The 13,552-nt window shown below is 45.7% G+C and overlaps 1 protein-coding gene across 1 annotated transcript in view; it reads right to left on the bottom strand.

The window, feature by feature from the left end:
• CDS1 (CDP-diacylglycerol synthase 1) overlaps positions 1-5,473 on the bottom strand; it is a 68,328-nt gene extending 62,855 nt beyond the window's left edge. Inside the window, exon 1 of the mRNA XM_048847494.2 lies at positions 5,193-5,473. Within this exon, the coding sequence (XP_048703451.1) occupies positions 5,193-5,249 (57 nt within the window). The 5' untranslated portion in view covers positions 5,250-5,473. The remainder of the gene's footprint in view (positions 1-5,192) is intronic.
• Between the last annotated feature and the right edge of the window lie 8,079 nt (positions 5,474-13,552).

Below are 13,552 nucleotides of genomic sequence, written 5' to 3'. Positions count from 1 at the left end.
AACACGTACTCGGGAATCATTGTAGAACAAAGCATTGCAGTGTATGTTTGCTGGCATTCAAACTACATCCGTTCTTTATCTCTCTGTGTTATCCTCAGGAGAGAGAGATATAATTCATGGTCACCTGGTTGAAATAGAGTGCTTTTCTTCAGGGGACACTCAGAGGAGCCCATTCCTGCTGGGCTGTTTGCCTGTGGCTAAACAGAAATGTTCCCTGCTGTTAGCCACAGGGAGGGGGGAAGGTTGAGGGGGTAGTCACGCGGTGGGAGGAGGCAAAATGCGACCTTGTAACGAAAGCACATGTGCTATGTATGTAATGTTAACAGCAAGGTTTATCCTGAAAGAGTGTAGCCACTGTTTTATAAAATGTGTCTTTTTAAATACCGCTGTCCTTTTTTTCTCCTCCACCAGCTGCATGTGTTTCAATGATCACAGGATCTTCTCCTTCCCAGAGGCTAGTGAAGCTTAGAAAGAAAAAAAAAAAAAACGCACTCGCGACGAAATGTTCTCCGAGCTCATACTGTCCTCCCACACTGACAGAGCACAGACGAATGCGTGGAGGCAAATAATGTCAGAGTGCAGGAAAGCACAAAATGACCGGGAGGAGAGGTGGCGGGCTGAAGAGAGTAAGTGGCGGGCTGAAGAGAGGGCTGAAGCTCAAATGTGGCGGCAGCGTGATGAGAGGAGGCAGGATTCAATGCTGAGGCTGCTGCAGGACCAAACCAGTATGCTCCAGTGTATGGTTGAGCTGCAGCAAAGGCAGCTGGAGCACAGACTGCCACTGCTGCCCCTCTGTAACCAACCGCCCTCCTCCCCAAGTTCCATAGCCTCCACACCCAGACGCCCAAGAACGCGGTGGGGGGGCCTCCGGCCAACCAGCCACTCCACCACAGAGGATTGCCCAAAAAAAAGAAGGCTGTCATTCAATAAATTTTAAAGTTGTAAACTTTTAAAGTGCTGTGCTTCAAGTGCTGTGTGGCATTTTCCTTCCCTCCTCCACCACCCCTCCTGGGCTACCTTGGTCGTCATCCCCCTATTTGTGTGATGAATGAATAAAGAATGCATGAATGTGAAGCAACAATGACTTTATTGCCTCTGCAAGCGGTGATTGAAGGGAGGAGGGGCGGGTGGTTAGCTTACAGGGAAGTAGAGTGAACCAAGGGGTGGGGGGTTTCATCAAGGAGAAACAAACAGAACTTTCACAACGTAGCCTGGCCAGTCATGAAACTGGTTTTCAAAGCTTCTCTGATGCGTACCGCGCCCTCCTGTGCTCTTCTAACCGCCCTGGTGTCTGGCTGCGCGTAACCAGCAGCTAGGCGATTTGCCTCAACCTCCCACCCCGCCATAAACGTCTCCCCCTTACTCTCACAGATATTGTGGAGCACACAGCAAGCAGTAATAACAGTGGGAATACTGGTGTCGCTGAGGTCTAAGCGAGTCAGTAAACTGCGCCAGCACGCCTTTAAACTTCCAAATGCACATTCTACCACCATTCTGCACTTGCTCAGCCTGTAGTTGAACAGCTCCTGACTACTGTCCAGGCTGCCTGTGTACGGCTTCATGAGCCATGGCATTAAGGGGTAGGCTGGGTCCCCAAGGATACATATAGGCATTTCAACATCCCCAACAGTTATTTTCTGGTCTGGGAATAAAGTCCCTTCCTGCAGCTTTTGAAACAGACCAGAGTTCCTGAAGACGCGAGCGTCATGTACCTTTCCCGGCCATCCCATATTGATGTTGGTGAAACGTCCCTTGTGATCCACCAGAGCTTGCAGCACTATTGAAAAGTACCCCTTGCGGTTTATGTACTCGGCGGCTTGGTGCTCCGGTGCCAAGATAGGGATATGGGTTCCGTCTATAGCCCCACCACAGTTAGGGAATCCCATTGCAGCAAAGCCATCCACTATGACCTGCACATTTCCCAGGGTCACTACCCTTGATATCAGCAGATCTTTGATTGCGTTGGCTACTTGCATCACAGCAGCCCCCACAGTAGATTTGCCCACTCCAAATTGATTCCCAACTGACCGGTAGCTGTCTGGCATTGCAAGCTTCCACGGGGCTATCGCCACTCGCTTCTCAACTGTGAGGGCTGCTCTCATCTTGGTATTCATGCGCCTCAGGGCAGGGGAAAGCAAGTCACAAAGTTCCATGAAAGTGCCCTTACGCATGCAAAAGTTTCGCAGCCACTGGAAATAGTCCCAGACCTGCAACACTATGCAGTCCCACCAGTCTGTGCTTGTTTCCCGAGCCCAGAATTGGCGTTCCACAGCATGAACCTGCCCCATTAGCACCATGATGCATGCATTGGCAGGGCCCATGCTTTCAGAGAAATCTGTGTCCATGTTCTGATCACTCACGTGACCGCGCTGACGTCGCCTCCTCGCCCGGTATCGCTTTGCCAGGTTCTGGTGCTGCATATACTGCTGGATAATGCCTGTGGTGTTTAATGTGCTCCTAATTGCCAAAGTGAGCTGAGCGGCCTCCATGCTTGCCTTGGTATGGCGTCCGCACAGAAAAAAGGCGCGGAACGATTGTCTGCCGTTGCTCTGACGGAGGGAGGGGCGACTGACGACACGGCTTACAGGGTTGGCTTCAGGGAGCTAAAATCAACAAAGGGGGTGTCTTTACATCAAGGAGTATTTCAGGTAGGACTTCACGGAGGGTTCCAATAAGAAATGGTGCACCTAAGTTATCGTTCTTATTGGAACAAGGAGGTTAGCCTGGCCTCTGATACATGGCTAAATTTACCTCGCTGCACCTTCTCTGTGAGTGACTGCAGTGTGACCTAGAGGAATGAGTCCCCTAGACAGGGAAGGAGGCAAATGAGTACAAAACAAATCTGGTCTATTTCTTGTTTTGACCCACTCCATCTATCTTTTACATCTTTGACTGGCAGCAGACGGTGCAGAAGGACTGCATGCCATCCACATCTCATGGCTGCTTGGCAGAAGATGGTACAGTACGACTGCTAGCAGTCCGTATCGCCTGCCCGCTCACCATAAGACGGTTCAATAGGACTGACTGCAGGACTAAAGAGAATGACCTGGTCAAGTCACTCCAAATTTAGTCCCTGCGCCCATGTCTGCCCAGGCGCTCCCAGCCGACGTGGCCAGGAGCACCTCGGACATGACGATGACAGCTACCAGTCGTACTGTACCGTCTGCTGCCACAAGGCAAGGGGTTGCTGCTACTGTGTAGCAATGCCGTACCGCGTCTGCCAGCACCCAGGAGATATAGGGTGACGGCTACCTGAGCAGGCTCCATGCTTGCCGTGGTATGGCGTCTGCACAGGTAACTCAGGAAAAAAGGCGCGAAATGATTGTCTGCCCTTGCTTTCACGGAGGGAGGGAGGGAACGGGGGCCTGACGATATGTACCCAGAACCACCCGCGACAATGTTTTAGCCCCATCAGGCATTGGGATCTCAACCCAGAATTCCAATGGGCAGCGGAGACTGCGGGAACTGTGGGATAGCTACCCACAGTGCAACGCTCCGGAAGTCGACTCTAGCCTCGGTACTGTGGAAGCACTCCGCCGAGTTAATGCACTTAATGCACTTAGAGCATTTTCTGTGGGGACACACACACTCGAATATATAAAACCGATTTCTAAAAAACCGACTTCTATAAATTCGACCTTATTCCGTAGTGTAAACATACCCTTGGAAGTACAAAAAGTAGTGTTGTACCTAAGACATGGGAGGTAACTGTTCCCTTCTGCTTGACACTGGTGAGGAACCAGCTGGAACACTGTGTCCAGTTTTGAGCATTACACTTTATGAGAGAGGTGGACAAACCAGAGGGAGTCCAGATGAGAGCAAGAAAAATAAGAGGTTTATTTTTAAACAAATGACCTATGGGAAAAGGCTGAAAGAATTGGGCATGTTTAGAAAAATGAGAGAGAGCCTTTTGGGCAGATTGCTATAGATCCCCAGTAAGTCATTACTTCATTTAGCTTTCTTCTTGGCTTATACCTTCAGTTTATACTACCTGACACTGACTCTTTGAATGAGTTAGGTTTGTTTGTTTGTATGATTTGCTTGCTAATATTGTTCAAGGTGACTGAAGTGAAAACAAAAACACTAGTCAGTTTTACTCTCTAGTTCACATATATTACAAAAATGCTGTGATGTTTGGGTTTCAAACACTGAATGTTTAAATCCAAAGCGGTTTTAAATGACAAAAACGCATTTACACATCTATGTTTTTCAGAATTAGAGTGTCCTTTTAATTTTAGTCATAATGATAATAATTCTGGTTTTGAATCTGTTTTAGAGTGGTGAACAAAACTGCATCTTTTGGGAAAAGGGGCAAGAGTTGCCGATATAATGAACACAACCTGCTACACAGATACTCAGTATTTTGAAAACTTTTTTCCTCAACAGAAATGTTTTACTGTAAGTCGCATTAGAGCCCAGAAGTAAATGTTTATCAGAGTTATAAAACCATAAAATACAGAGAGTTGCCATAGAAGAGCTGACAACCTTTAGCTAGGGCAGGTTCAGCAGTAAATGTTTTTCTTCCTTCCCAACATACCAGGTCAACAGATCCCTGAATTTGCAGTTTATGCCTCCCAAACTACTTTATGCACTGAAGCGGGAGGCGCGATTAACTGCAGGAAACAATCCGCCAGAATGAATGAAGACTGCAGGTAGAGAGAGAACCAGAAAGGAGCTGAATATTCTCCTTTTAAATCTACTCTCAACCTCTCGGGCCTGTGTGGAAAGAGGCGGGAGGGGACTGTGGAAGAGCAGGGAACCCTTACCCGCCCCACCAGCAGCGCCCAGACTTTAAGGAAAGGTGCCAGCTGGGGCAAATTAGAGAGTGTGACCCTGTCATGAGTGAACAGCAATTTCATAACGGAGGGGGGGTCAGGGTGGAGATAAATCTCCTCCTCTTCCTCCACCCACCCCAGGAGAGAGTGATGTGGGGGGGAGCAAGGAGAGGGGGTTTAGGAACCAGTCTCTGCACCGGCCTTCCCCTTCCCTTTCACACACCTCCCTCCCGGTGCAGCCATCAGGGCCGGCGGGGAAAGGGGCGCGGTGGCTGCCAGGCGGCGCAGCAGCGAGGGGGATGTCGATTTTGGGGCGGGGGTTGGGGGGGGGGGCGCGAGCCGGCCGGCCCGAGGCCACGCAGAGAGTCACCTCGCGCCTCCTCCTCCTGTCCCGCCACGCCGCGCCCCCACGCTCACCTTGTCGCCGGCACTCCCGCTGCTCGGCCCGGCCCCTCGCCTCCTCAGCCCCGCCATGCCGCCGCCGCCGCAGGGTCCAACTGCCGGGGACCCGCGCACGCCCGCCAGACCCGCACCCCGGCCGCCCCACTGGGGGGGGTGCCTCGGCCGCTCGCCGCCCGCCTCGGGTCCCGGGGGGAGGGGGCGCGGCGACGCAGGTGCGCAAGGAGCTGCACGAGCCACCGCGGGCGAGGGGCGCGACTATGCGCGCGAGCGGCTGCAGCCTGCTTCCAGCGCGACGCGACCCGCCCCGCCCCCTTGTGTGAGGTCACAGGCCACGCCCAGGCCCTAGCTCCGCCCCGGCGCAGTCAGGAAGGCCTTGAGGTGGCCAGCTCGGGGTGATGGGCCGGGTCGTGAGCTCAGGATGCTCTCTAGGCCGGGGCTGCAGCCAGAGGCGAGGAGGCCGTCCTCCTCCTCCTCCTGATAGACCTCGGGGCTGTCCCCCCTCCCACAGCTGGGGCAATAGAGGGGCACATTCCCATCCTGCCACCCAGCAGAGGCTGAGCGGGGACAAAGCTGCCACCACACTCATGCCCCAGCTGCAGGCCAGCTGGCTCCCCATGGAAAAGGTTGGCATCTTTTAGAGTTCATGCCAGCGGGGCCAAACGTCACACGGCAACAAGATAGCAAGCAGGCCCCCGAAGTTGCCTCCAGAAAGTGCAGTCTTGCTCATGTACGGCCCCAAATAAAAGTTTCCTGCGCCCACCGCATGGAATGTGTCCAAAACATCCCAGCAAAGATGGAAGGGATAGCACCTCTGCAATCTGTTTTTACTGTGCAAGAAAGTAGGCTCTTACCTCACTGAACCTAGGGCATAGTCTTCACATGAATTAGCAGGATGAGATAGGAAGAAACAATAAATCTTTAGTTTACACTGACAGGCCATATGGAAACTAGGAGCTACCATATCTTCACTAGGATTTTAACTCCCATTAGTTAACTATACTTAACTTTTTCATAGTGAAGATGATGCCTAAAATATGACATTACATTAGTACTTATAGTAGTTGAGGACACTTCATATCCTATGTGTCCAGTTTGTATAACAGTCCTCCTGAGTCCTGAAAAATATCAGAACAGGTAACACTTCTAATGCAGAGGAATAAATACTGCTATACGCATAACTCATTAGCACTGTTAATCAAATCGGTACAAGGGTAGCCAATTTTAAAAAAAAACCAAAACATTTTGTACAGAAGCTAGGAGATTTTTGGATGGAAAGTGTATAGAAGTGCTGAGTATTCTTATAGTATGAGCAGCACAGCCATTACAGATTGAATCTATAAAGTACACTACTCATCCCTCAAAAACCATTGCACAGCTCCAGGCCACACATCTTTCAGTTGCCTGATCAATATAGCTTTTAACTATTCCCTAAACACGTATTTGAACTGAAACACTATTTCTGCTGGGCCGCCTCCAGTTCCTGTCTACCTTAGCTCTCGTAACATCAGAATAGGATGCTTGCCTGCAACTGGGTGTTCTAACTCTAGTGGTGGAGTGGGGATTCACATATGGAGGTTTCTACTGCAGTGCTGAATTCTGTTTTAGCTGCTAGGATAGGTACTGAAATTCTGCATGTGGTCCCTATGAAAAGCTGGATTAGCCGTTGTAATTTAAATATTTATTAAGTGCACTAGTGTCACATCATGCTAGGTGCTACACAAACCCAAAATGAAGACTTATTCATGCCCAAATGGGCTCACAATTTGAAAAAACAAGTGTCATACAAAAGAGGGGGAGGGAATATAATCAAATATTCATGTGCCAAGTGTCATTGATTCTCATCTGCCCTGCACCCTAGCCTTTCTTAATTGGGTGATCTCTTAAAGACAGTGTGATACATGTGGGTCTTGCAGGAGAGATTATTGGCCTTTAAGAAAGTGTTCTATTCTATCTTGTATGCACAGAAGAAGCAGAGACCTTTGTGAATGAAGATGACAAAAGATATCTGACTGGTATGATTTGCTAACTGGATGTGGCAGAGGGTGACATAAGAGACAGTTAGGAAGCAGGGGCAGGCATGGAAGGTGAGGAAAAGAAACTTGAGGAGGTGAAATGGGACCACTGGAAAGATTCCAAAAACAGGAAGAGGATATGATCAGAGCAATAAACAAACAACAAAGATAATCTAAACAGGTATGTTTTATATAGGATGGATGTGAGAGAGAGAGCACGCACACTCAAGGCAGAGAAGAACAGGTTACAAAAATCAAGAGAGAATGTGAGGAGGGTCTGGAAGAGAGTTTTGATTGTCTGAAGTTAAGAACCTTTGATGATGTCCTGGAATATGGATGGAAACTGTTTTGTACAGGACAGAAAGTGGCAGAATATTCCCCTTCCTCCTCTACTAGTAGCTATTTTTTATTTGCTCCACTGGTGAAAAAAAACTTTAAGGTAGAAAGAGTAATTCTTACCCTCCCCTTTCCATTTCATAGAATTCCCTCAGGGTAACAAATATTCAGCACTTACACATTCAAAAGCAACTGTACAAGGTTTAAATGCAGTTGCCTCCTCTGTAGGAGGCTAAACTACTTCGCACCAGGAGTCCTGATATGGTGTTGCAGTTTCACTAGCTTTGCCAGGAATGAGGAAAAGGAAGAAATAGGTTAGCTAAGAACTTTCATTTGGTGAGAAACAGACATTGTTTTCCCCCCCATCATCTAATCTTTTTCTTATGCTACTTACTGGCCAAAATGATATTGGAGCCGTTTCCTCCCCTGCCTTCTCACTGCCAAGACAGATCTAAGACGCACTAATGAGAAGACCCTAGAATTATGGACTAAAACCCAAAGACAATGTCCAAGCATAATGAAAGCAAACTTTATGAATCAAGCGTGCGCTCAAGCATGTTACACAAATTTGTTCTTTCACCATACATGACAAGGAAAGACACTTAGGTAACACAAAAGAAAAATAGATCTTAGTTATAACTAAAGCATAAACTTATTTTAAAAAAAAGGGAAGGGGCACCTCAATAGCTAGGGATCATCTCTGCAGTCCTTAATGAGAGATTATTTTAACCCTCTTGTACATAAGAGAAAACACTTCCACTCAATTGTAATACTGTAATTGAGTATGTGCCAAGAGGAAACGTTTCAAGCAAAGTTTTTGTAATCCTTATATAGTGCAAATTAGTGGTCTGAATGTTTGAGTTCCGTAATCATCCCTTGCATTCAATGCATTTACAGTATGTTCCCAGATAGAGTGTTAAAGCTGGAAGTATACATATGCTTAAAAACAGGGGGACTCATTAGAACATAATTAAAACTACTTGGAAGTCAGGAAGCGTGGCCCTAAGTTCCCATACACAGCCTTTCCTCTGACCACTCTGCCTACATCTACAAGGCAAAATTCTTATTTTATGTTTGGGTTTTTTTAAATTATGTAACATCACAGTAGAAGTTTGATACAGAGAATAAAATTAATTTTTATACACAAAATAAAATATGAGTGACAAAAGTCAATAAAAAGACAGGGTCCAGAGGAAAAGAAAGAGGGCTTCAGCACAGAGAATCTTATCTCAACCCACCAATTTATTCCACCTTTTCTATAAAGTCTGCTCATATGTCAGTGAATTTACATATTTTAAAACAGAAGCAGATCCTTTTCCATCTAATTCTTGGTTGGTTAGAAGAGTAAGGGGAATACCGTTTACTTTGTAAGAATCACTAAACCATGTGATGGCCATTAAAGGCCATCAAGAATACTGTAAAGGAGTAACATTATTACAGTTGTCAACTTAAAAGTCAGAAGTACCATAACAAAAAACAGGTAAAAGGACTAGAGGACTGAGGCACAAAGCCATCCCTGAGGGGTTGTAGCCAGAAGTTCCTTAAAAATGCAGCTGCACACACAAACTACAATAGACACTGAAATTAAGTGGAGAAATCATTGGGCAAAGGACCAGTCCTTGCTCTCACTGCCATTGGTGGTAGTACTTCTGTTGACAGGGGGAACAGGATCAAGTCGTTAAAAGAAAAAGTTAGATATTTTCTCCAGTTACTTTCACTGGGCTCTTGCAAATGGAAAGAGAAGTGCTCATGACAGCAGCAACACAGAACTCAAATGCCCTCTTAGATTTTGCGGAGAGGGGAAACTAGAGTGCTTGTCCAAACATCCAAAGTACTGAAAACATTTTCATAAATGAAATTACATTCACGCTTCAGATTCAGGGCTTCCTGTCCTGCTTTCTAGAATCAATTATTAAATGCCTGCAAGAACTCAGAGGCAGTTTTGCTAGTGAACTGCTGGGAGTGTACTAAGAATACCTTGCTGCTAAACCGTACTGTGTGCAAAGATGTACTAAGCCCTTCCTCGCTGTGTGGTAAGATAAACTGAACCCTACTTTGCTACAAAGGAATCATGTTTTCTTGTATGTAAACTTTATTATTGCTGGTCTTTGTCATATTGGACTTTTGTATTAAGACCTATCTCTGTTCCCCAAAGAGGTTCTCTGGTCTACGGCAGCTCACTGAGCTCTTTCTGAGCTTCCTGGTGGAATCCAAAGGCCTGATGCCCAGTGGATCTGCAGGCAACGAGCCCTGAAGCAGTGGTTTTGCACTATCACCACCTATCACCTGATGCCAATTTAAGCACATGAGGGTATGCACTATCTACTCAAGTGCTTGATGTTTGTCCAAGGAAAGAGACTCTGCCAGGGTGGAAGCCATTTTCCATAGCACAACTTTCTTCATGGGAATCTCTTTGTGATTGCCTTATGGAGGAATGTGGGACATTCCCCATGACACTTGATGACATGTGCTATTTTGGGATATCTGGTATCCCTGCCTATACGGGCAGAAGGTGGGAAGTGTGCTCTTCTATGCTGAATATCTGCTTGCAACCTGGGCACTATACAAGGTGGATGACATCCTGAAAAACAGGTATGTTGTTTCAAGAATGGCAAAGCAATCAATGAAGTGCAGATTCAAGGAAAGGGCTTCAGAGCAGAGAGACTGAAGTGTTGAGGCAAAAATGCACTGAAGACTGAGGAACAGCATTTCAAAGCACTGAGGCACATGTCGTGTCACAGTGCTGAGACAAAGCTCTAGACTACTAAGATGACTTTCTGAAGAAAGACCTGAGTCCGGGGACCAAAGGTTTTATGCTGAACAGACCTAGAGAAGCAAGCCAAAGAAAATTTACAATAATAATAATAATAATAAAATCCAACCAAACCCAAACAGAAAGCAGAAAACAGAAGATACAAAAAGCAGGTCAGAGCTGGATAGATCAAAGAGCTAAAAAGGTGACTGAAGAGGCACAGTACCTATGGGAAGGTCCTTCGCTGGCCATAGTCAAGGAGGAACTGGTTGGAAGGTTCTAATAGCAATGGTACCCTTTCCCTTAGAGGCCAAACCTCTTTTAGCACTTGGAGTTCTTCCCATCTCATGGTAGGAAGTTAACTGAAAGAAAAAAAAATCAGGATAGAAAATCTTGCATAGATGGTATATTTAGAAAGTATAAGAAACTAAAAGTCCAGAACAAATCTGTGCTCTCCGTCAGTAACTTACACAAAGCAACAAGAGGTTTCTCGGACACTGAACAGAATGTACTTTGAGCCTTAATTTTCCATGAAGGAACTGGAAAAAGCTAAGTCCAGACAACATAGACACCTCTCAGTTCCAGAAGCATGGTATACTTGTATGCTTGCTCCCTCACTACAGATGTATTTTTTACATTGTATGTGTCTGGTTCCTTTCAGTGAATAGTAACTTTTCTGGATTCTTTCATAAATCTTTTCTGGGCCACATTTTGGTCCTATAGAAGTCACTGTCAAGCCTTCTAAGGACTTTAAGACGACATTATAAACCCTGCTCCCATTAACGGAACTAGAGCACTTCTTAGAGAAAAGAAAAGATTGGTAATAGGTAAAGATGGGGCTACTTGCCTAGACACAGTTTTAAATACTACTTAAAATGCAAGCACATTTAAATATTCATCTCTCTCTAAAAAATATTTTTCTTGTGTTATACAATCACTCCCAAGCCTACCAACCATTGAAAACAATACCGATGCTGCACTGGGCATAGCGATTGACTTCACAGTGAGTAGAGATAGCCTTCCCAGAGTGCTGGTTTTAGGGACAGTATTCCTGGATGATTCTTTAGTGTACTCTCAGTAACTTGCAGCATCAAGACTCCTATGGAGCCTTAGCAAGAAATTGTGATGCTGACCAGCCACCTAAGGTCAAAGCAATAAGCCATTTAACTTGTGTGTGAATATCAAAGAAATGCTAAGTATACTAATTCACTCAAATGTTACTTTAGTTCAAAGGAAATGTGAATGATATGGTCTTCATTTATCTATAACCTGTTGATTGCTATCCATTACATTATGTATATCCCTGTACTTAAATTAACCCTCGATTAGAAGTGTGTTAGTATTAAGATGAGAATTTACTTGATGTGTAAGCTTCATGAAAACTAATGAAGGATTGTTGTGGGCTATTAGTTCACAATTTACATAGCGTATATCCCCGTGATTACTTTTGCCCGTCAAACACCACTGGACTCACCTGTTATTGAGCAGTTAAAGCAGGTAAAAAACATTAACTCATTTCTTTTTCTTAACTAATAAACCTTTAGTTAGTTTACTAGAGAAATTGGCTGCCAGCATTGTCTTTGGTGAGGGATTGAGAGTATCTATTGACTGACCCTTTTTTGGTTAGGAGTAAGCTACAGGTTTTAATAACCTTTTATCACTAAGTTCAGTTTGTCTGGGTGGCAAGACAGGCTGGAGGGTCTCAGGTAAGACTCGTATAGTGATCCAGGAATGCACATTTGTTACTGGTGTGATGAAATATAATTATAGAATATACCACCAATTTGGGGTGTTGGCCCTGTTTTCTAACAGTCTAACCTGAGATTGGGACTCGCAGTTATGAGCTACTCAAGACAGCATGACAGAAGTAGACGCTCCTTTTTCCCCTCAGCAGAAGACACAGAGGACGACCAATGGCAGCAACACGGTCTTCCTTTTGTTAGGGTGAATCCCACAGGGCACAAAGGAATTAAAGGATACAGAATAATGTAATTTATGCCTCTTTGATCTAGGAAACATGACCACTGGGAGTATGACTAGCCCCTACTCCTATCCCTGAACTTCAAGGACCCCGTTTGTCTGTGTACAGAAAGTTATGGAAAAAGAATAATTCTTCTCCAAGTCTGCATGAAGACCACTATCTACATCCCGCAGAAAAGAGAAAATCCCTATTTCTCCCATGTCCTCCTCAGCTCAAGGGAAAAAAAAATTCCCAGGCAGCCACATGGAGAAAGAGGCTTCTCAGCTGAATGATTGAGTGGGTGCAAGGAGGAGAAAAAGAAAAACAGGGAGGTGGGGTGATAAAAGGAGCAAATAAGGGAGTTGGGCTGGGGAAAAAAACTAGCAAATGAATGAGTTGTGGTGGGGCAAATCAAAGGAGGTGAGTGAATGATGAATGTTGGTGGGGCAAGAGAGCATGTGAGTGAATGAGTGGTGACAGTGACATCAGAAAGTGAGCTAATTTATGAGTAGAGACAGATCTAGAGATGCTGTGTGTACAGATTTCTTCAGCAGAGTAGAAGACACTGGAGGCTCCAGCACAGACTCTGCGCCTGGTCTCTGTTGTCCCAAATTTGATCATCCACTCTCATGCCTATAGTATTGCTTGTCCGTTATCTTACTGGGTGAAATATGATTACATGACCAAAAGCTAGAGTGACCTTGTTAGGATTTTTTTTAATCTAAACAAGCTGGTGAAAGAAAGAGAGGACATTGAGAGGTGAAGTATCAGGGAGGGAAAAAAAAAATGAATAAGCAGAATGTAAGATGAGGGTGTGCTTGTCCTGCATCTCATCCTGAGCTCACTACTGCCCTGCACATCTCAAGACGTCATATGTATTTCCTTACCATACCTTGTAAAACTGGTCAGACAGGAATCCAAAGTGACACTCTGTTACTCAAGTTCTGCAGACTGTCAAGTTAATTAGAACTCCAATAACTATCTGGAATGTGACATAGGTTCCCCTGTCTTTTGGATGACCTGAGTGTTTTAGGGTTCAGCTAAGTGTATGACAGAAGGTACATAGATCATATGTACAGTAACATTAAGGGCTAGCTTGTGCCTTGAACTGCACACCCACACAGGCACATGGAGAGTAAAACCCTCCCTTGCACTCCTGAACAGCCTTCCTGGACCATGGCCCTGAGAGGACATAATTAAGAAGGCACCACACACCTGCTGTTCCTTTTCTGAGGAGAAGGGTAAAAAAAACGTGGGAACCGGGGAGAGCCTTCACTCCCGACAATATACGGGCCAGCAGACCTGAGCCAGTACA

Source organism: Caretta caretta, chromosome 4, assembly GCF_965140235.1.
Source record: "Caretta caretta isolate rCarCar2 chromosome 4, rCarCar1.hap1, whole genome shotgun sequence".
Classification (NCBI taxonomy): Eukaryota; Metazoa; Chordata; order Testudines; family Cheloniidae; genus Caretta; species Caretta caretta.
This window is presented reverse-complemented; position numbering and strand designations above follow the sequence as displayed.